This window comes from Alternaria incomplexa (assembly GCF_024043165.1).
Source record: "Alternaria incomplexa strain BMP 0042 chromosome Unknown scaffold_25, whole genome shotgun sequence".
NCBI classification, from domain to species: Eukaryota; Fungi; Ascomycota; class Dothideomycetes; order Pleosporales; family Pleosporaceae; genus Alternaria; species Alternaria incomplexa.
This window is the reverse complement of record NW_026249874.1, coordinates 179,481-186,333: the sequence shown is the minus strand read 5'-3', so window position 1 is coordinate 186,333 and position 6,853 is coordinate 179,481. Positions and strand designations below refer to the sequence as shown.

Genomic DNA, 6,853 nt, shown 5'->3' with positions numbered 1-6,853 from the left:
TCTTCTTGTTCTTCTTCTTGTTCTTCTTCTTGTTCTTCTTCTTGTTCTTCTTCTTGTTCTTCTTCTTGTTCTTCTTCTTGTTCTTCTTCTTGTTCTTCTTCTTGTTCTTCTTCTTGTTCTTCTTCTTCTTCGTCGTAGAAGACTTCAAATACATGTTCTTCTTCGCCTTCGGCGCCTCGCTCCGATGGGGGTACACTAAGCGCACCACGAATGCATTGTCGACAAGTAGGACAGTAATGGGCCTTTTGCATACCGCTATTCACCCAGTATTGTAAGCAGTCTCGGCCGAAAACGTGACTGCAGTTTGTCTCTAGAAGCTTGATAGCTACATGCTGATCATCGTCGTAGTCCTCCTGGCAGATAGGGCATTCCGAGTCGTGAAGTGCTTCGGAGGCGGATAACACTATGTATCGTTCAATCGTAGCCGGAGGAGGCGCGTTCATCTCAGTGCATATCGATACTAGCTGTGTCCTGGCATCAACTATGTGTTCGAACATCCACAGCTCGCAACTATGTGAGCCATCGTGGAACGGCTGGGATGTATGATCGTCGTTCTGCTGGTGGGACATCCGGATAAAGCTGATAGGTTCTGTGCGAGTTATGAATAGTTGTCTGAAGGTTGTTGTTGAGGTGTGTTGGTATGGAGAAGAGGTACTGCAGTGCTTGGTACAACTCTTATAATACTTCACCGCGAATTAAGCTCCCACAGGCTCGAGTTCGACAACACTGTCCAGAAATCAAACCCATTGTGAGCCTACCGACTCAGGAGTGAAAGCCTATTGGGCTTCTCTTCTCTCGTCCAGCTGGTGTTGACAATGTTGAGACGGCAGGAGGGACGAGACGTGGGCATCTATTAACGAAAGCGGTCATGAACGAGGAAAGAAACGGCTCTCTCCATTGCATGACTCACAAAAGTTCTTGTTGCATTGCATCGAAAGTTCTTGAGAGCTGGCACTCAACAACAATGAGCGGATCATGGCGAGCTGATGGTTAGTGGCTCGATAGAGTCGCGTAGCTTCGCAATGATTTCGTTGTCGCGAGTAAAAGCATCTGCCACGTCGAAAAAGCGGAGCGATAGATTCTTGCGGTTGATGGCGACCTGATCAGGAATTTCCTTGCACGGCGGATATGTTATGGCAGTGTAGATGGCGCTCGCGACTGACCTCGGGACACCTGCTAGCTTTTCAAGCTATCACAGAACTGGGTTAGCGCAGTCGCTTCAAGTGCATCCTTGCAGACAAAATGTCGATCACGTTCAACTTTTGGCATCTGTCGAGGTGCGTAGCAGCGAAACACATCGACATTGAAGCCGCAATTGGGATTTATCACGACTCCAACTTAGACATCCTCGCTCATTCGGTCCCGAAGATGGCCGACTCGGCAGACAACTCAAACGCTGCATCTAGCATACAGGCAGAGTCGTCCACCTCATCGTCACAAACACCCAACGCACAGCCAGAGTCTGCGTCCTCATCATCATCCGCACCGCCTCAGGCGTGCGCGCAATGCGGGAAGTCTCCGGAAACACTCAAGCAGTGCATCAAGTGCCACAGTGTAACGTACTGCAACAAAGACTGCCAGAAGGCGCACTACAAGGCGCACAAGAAAGCATGTCCTATGCTTGCGCAGGAGTACGTGAAACTGCATGAGCCGAAGATGGCATCAAGATCCAGCGCAAATGCGCCAGGAGCAAGGGACAAGGGATTGCAGAAGTGGCAGGTATGTTGTCTCATGTCTCACTCCGATGTTAAGTTGGTGCTAATGTCGATAGTTTGATACTTGAGTGTACGTAAAGGCGATGGTGGCGCGGCGGTTGGCCGAGGAGTGTCTCGATGGAATAAAGCTAGACGAGCGTGGAGCTAAGGTGAAGGTACTTGGAAATAAGCCAAAGCAACAGGACCCCAGAGCTCAAGGTGGGCTACCGTAGTCCGCAGGCACAAAAGCTTGGTGTGGCGTTTACGTTCCTGCGGCTGGTTCTTGGTCGCGGACAATGAGCAAGGCGTATCATCGGACGGACCTTGTGAGCAGAGTCTGACATCTGACAGCCAATGCACGGGTGGATCGGTCGCAGAATTGATAGCGAAGTTTTACGTTTGTAAACTATGGAATAAACCCTGAGCTCGGTAGTGGCGAGATGAAAATGCGCGCAACGGCAAGTCCCGTGACAAGCAGCATGGCGCTGATCATTAACCTAGGCTGCATCCATCTAAAAAGAAGTTTTCACGGTTTTCGATTGCTGACAATCAAGAATCCGCTGGCCAAAAGAGACATCTCGATGGAAAGCCTAGACTCGCATGGCCCTTCGCCTTGTAGGGCAAAGCGTGTCGCGGCAGCTGAGTGTGGCTGCACTGTGACTGCGGGTAGATAGCTTGGAGGCTTGTCAGACCCATGCCAAAGACGCGCTGTAAGCTCGCACCAAAACGTTGGTGAGGGTTGGTGACTGTGGAGCGAATTGAAAACTTGTGCGTTTTGGCCATGAGCTGTGCAGAGACTGGCTGCGTTCTAGGAGGCGATTGGCAGGGTGCGGCGCCGTACTCGTGTACGCTGGCTCCCCACGGGAGCCCTATGGGTGTGCGTTCAATTCGTATCAAACAGCTTCAGGACTAGCCCGGCTTGTCGTGCAGCAGGGAATCGACCCACCGAACAGTCGGCGCTGCAAACAACCAAACAACGGCAGCGTGAGGAGCGATGGATGGGCATGCTGGTGATGGAGCTAGGCTGCCATGTGTGCAGGGAGCAGCGGGTGCGGTCAGGCCATTTCGCTGGTGTGAATTGCTGTGGCCGCGAGGTCTAGATTTCAGCTGCTGAGACCCTGGGCCTCCAAAACACGCTAGCATCAACCGCAGCGAACATCGGGTATTCACTCCGCAAACCCAACCTAGCCCACCTGGCCCTCGCACCGCGTTGGCCTGGTCGCTCTGCTGTTACATTCATGTCTTGGACGCAGCGACTGTCTTCCCCAGGCGACCGTCCACTCGTTTACCGCCAGCCCCTTCCACCTGTCAATACTCCCCACGCGGCCGTTACTGCCGCCGCGGCGCTACCGCGTTTGTACCTGGACGCCAGATCTTTCAGCCACGTCTCCGTGCGTCTGTTCATCCCACTTACCCAGCATAGCGTGATTGTGCGCGTTACCGGCAAACATCTCAGACCCCGTTGGTCATGATGACGGGCTTTCAGTCCTCCTCACATCTTCTACAGCGAGCTGACGCTGATAATGCCCCTCCTCGCTTTCACCAAGACTCCCACCAAGCGCTCCAGCCCAACTCCATCCCACCCACTCCGGATGAGGGCATAGATGCGGGTCCCTGCCCCGAAATAGCGGTTCCCAACGATATCTCTTCGTTTCTCGACGCTTCCCTGCCGCAGCCTTTCCCGCTGGCTTCCGCCTTACCCCAGCCTCTTAGGACTCCCACCATCGAGGACCGGCCGCAGCTTGATCTGACCCTCAACCTTCCTCAAAGCAACTTCTCGCTTCCCACGTCCACGGTTCTTAGGAGTACGCACAATCTGCGTCTACCCTCGTTTGATGTACTCGGCATTGCTGCGCCCCACCCTGATCGTATCCCACAGCAAACACACCACTCCTTCTCTCCACTAGGCGCTGGACCTCTGTCGAAGCCAGAAGACCCTCTCCATGCGCTCAGCCCACCACTCGACTTCTTCAGCCACGCCAACGGGGCCAGTCATACCCCCGTTACCAGTCCCAAGGAAGCTAGAGCCCGCGTCGGACATCTTGTGTCCACTCACACGCCTCCCTCGGATACGGAGCCGGGGACGATCAGTTGGGGATCCTTTGTGAACCCACGCACGGTTGGGCTGGGTTCGCCTCCAAATTCTGAGCCAGGGGTCTCACCAAATCTGAACATCACTGCCAGCGCTACAGCTCCCAGTCAAGCGCCCATAATCGTACCGACCCACGAAGAGTTCAACGACGAGTTCAGCGACGCGCTGAGGATGGCAGCGTGGATAGAAGAGGCAAAAAGCACCATCAGTGAGTACTTCCTGCACCTGGACGACGCATAGTTCCGTTCGCTAATTAGCTTAGTAAACGAATCTGGATGTCTGGAGTTGGACTCAGTCAAGATTCTGTCCCACGCCCTGCCTTGTCCGTCAACATCAGGCCACATCTTCGGCCAAGTCATCGCTTCTATCCATGACAGATCGTCAACCCAAACCTCGTGGATCAATGTATTCCACGCGCTTCCCGGTCGCTACACGCTCATGGATCTGCCAAAGTCTCCTCCATCGACGCCTGGTCCTGCTGTCGGAGGGGATTCTTACTTTACCAGCAAAGTCTTTGACAGCGCGGTCGCTATTCCAGACTATCAACTCGATTCGAAACTCCTGCCCCCATCGCCTCGACCCGTCGTGCCACCGGGGAGCATCAATGTTTCGATTGTAGAGCGATACATTCCGCCTACTAACACTAATGAGTTCGCTGAGATGTTCACGTTTCGGGGTAGATCTTTGCTGTACGATCGCCTAATCGAGCTTTCTAGCGATGACGGCGTCCTTCTATTCATTTATCCGACCAGGACAGGTGCGAGGACCTTTACGCAGCAGTACCTCGGACCAATTCTCGACCCACTCTTACGCACCGTAACGGTAGTCCACGATCTCCACTCAGAGCTAGGAAGGAACCTGGGTCAAATGAGTTCAGTCAATTACCTGGACGAGTATAACCACTTGGAGGCGCAAGTCCGGAAGTTCTGCGGGGCAATGGGTGAACGACACAACAATGAGAGAAGAGCACATTATGAAGTCATCCACGCCGCAAAAGAGGAGATTCTGATGCAACGGTCAGCTTGGGCGGACGATTGGTGGATCAAGCAAGAGAAACCCCGCATACGGGAGATAATCACCAAGTACTTCAGCAAGTCGAAAAAGCTCCCAAGCTCCGAGATGAGCGCCGCAACTCTGATCCAGGCTGTCCTCGAGGGCGTATCGGAACGGGACTACCATAACGGTGAGCCCACGAAGGGTGTGGAAGTTGGCGTCTTCATCGTGAAGAAGACGAAGGCGATGGCGAAAGCCCAGAGGGAACCATGATGAAAGATTACGCTTTAAATGACGGGACTGAGTATTGAGCGCGAGGCAACGAAGTTACGGGTGAACGACGATCATGATCTCCAGTTGCGATGATCTTAGATTTTCGCATAGCATTGCGCGGCGTTAGCGGCATGAAACGAGCGAGAGCCCTGTCTGGAACAGTACAAAAGATAGCGAGTGATTATAGTAATAATACCCAGTAATGATCTTCAACGTGCAACGTTGCTTCAAGTTCCATATTATGTGACCAAATACCTCGGCTTCCGTTCTGGCAAGTTTACCCTCGCCCTGCCAAGCCGCTAGCGCGAAAAACTGCCCTTTGCTCACCTTTCGAGTCGCACTCTGGCTCACGCATCATGTAGACGGAACTTCAAGCACCTGAGTTGTGCACACCGCTTCGAACACTAGACACGTCTTTCCATTCAAAGAAGCTTGCTCGCAGATTACGGTCGCTCATCACAGGTACGCGCTCCCGAGGTCCCTTCACGTGTTGCGATGGCGCTAGCCACTTTCGTCAGTCACAATCAAGATGAGGGTATAAGAAGAGCAGGAGTGACTTTACATTGGTCTTTTTGCACAATCTGCTTGGATTTACTTCCACCTTCATATGATCTTGCGATGACGACGCGTTTACATGTCTTTACAAGACTAATTTGAGTTCAGTATACTGGGAGAGCACATCGCTTCGAGTCTTGGATCTGCTACACAGCGCAGGCTCGTGGCTATCGGACGACTTCAGTTCCAACATCTAACAAGGAAGTTTGTGGGAGAGCCACGAGATCATCAAGATGCATGTAAGTAACACCATGCAAGACTCAAGTCCCATCTCCTTCGTTCATCCTTCCAATCACATGACATACACTCCACATACTTATCTCATTCTTTCCCTTCCACACAATACCTCCAAAACAATCAAGAACCCTTTGTAGCGCCATCCTGGGTCCATTTGCTGACAAGTATACTCAGATCAAAACCCCCCAATCCGCGCTCCTCTCCAACCACGAAGTCCTCCTGCACCTCCGCCAAGAAGACGCAGAGTACACCGGCGCTGATGAGACGGGGAGGAAACGGAAGAAGCCATCTGGTTTGACGCATATATTGCGAGATGTATGTTTTCTCTTCATCCATCCATCCATCCATCCACCCATCCATCCACCACCCCTTCCACCCACCCAATCCACCACACTAACCCACCACCCCCCAGGGCCTCGCCTACCTCCAAACCGCCGAATACACAACCTCCTCCCTAGCCGACGCGCACCCCTCACGTCCTAGAACGCTCTACCGCGGGCCCCATAGTTTATTCCGTGCGTTGGCGCCCAAGTACCGGTTGAACAAGGCGGAGTATCTGCAGTTGTATGATCTGAGGCCGACGACGCAGGTTACGTTGGAACTGATTGTTGAGGAGGTATGTTGATTTCTATCCTGCTGTTTTGACTGCTGTTCTGGCTGCCCGAGCCTTCTGTGCTTGGCTGTGGTATGGATGGGTGCTAATGTTGATGTTGATGTAGGCGGGAACACGGTTCACGGAGGACGAATTACATGATATTCTGGCTATTATTCAGCAGGTGTTTGATGAGGAGGAGGGGGTCATTCCGGAGGGCGTGGAGGATATGGAGATGCCGAAGATTGCGAATAAGCTGTTGGGTGCTAATAAGAAGAGGAGGAAGGTTAAGCGGAAGGTTTGAGTCTGAGGGACGATGAGCAGATGTAGCGAGAAGTGGGAACGGAGGAGGGTTTCGTTGCACCGACTGCGGTAGGCATGTCAACAGCATGGAGGTCATTCAACGAATACCAGTCA

General features: G+C 52.8%; 2 protein-coding genes across 2 annotated transcripts; both read left to right on the top strand.

Annotated features, from left to right (window-relative positions):
* Positions 1-3,162: 3,162 nt before the first annotated feature.
* Positions 3,163-5,052, top strand: J4E90_010699 (uncharacterized protein; the record flags this gene model as incomplete). Its single annotated transcript, XM_051440211.1, has 2 exons — positions 3,163-3,994; positions 4,049-5,052. The coding sequence occupies 2 exons, from the start codon at positions 3,163-3,165 to the stop codon at positions 5,050-5,052; spliced, it is 1,836 nt and encodes a 611-aa protein (XP_051285982.1).
* An 806-nt stretch (positions 5,053-5,858) lies between these two features.
* J4E90_010698 (uncharacterized protein) lies at positions 5,859-6,740 on the top strand (the record flags this gene model as incomplete). Its single annotated transcript, XM_051440210.1, has 4 exons — positions 5,859-5,885; positions 6,019-6,159; positions 6,257-6,460; positions 6,564-6,740. The coding sequence occupies 4 exons, from the start codon at positions 5,859-5,861 to the stop codon at positions 6,738-6,740; spliced, it is 549 nt and encodes a 182-aa protein (XP_051285981.1).
* Between the last annotated feature and the right edge of the window lie 113 nt (positions 6,741-6,853).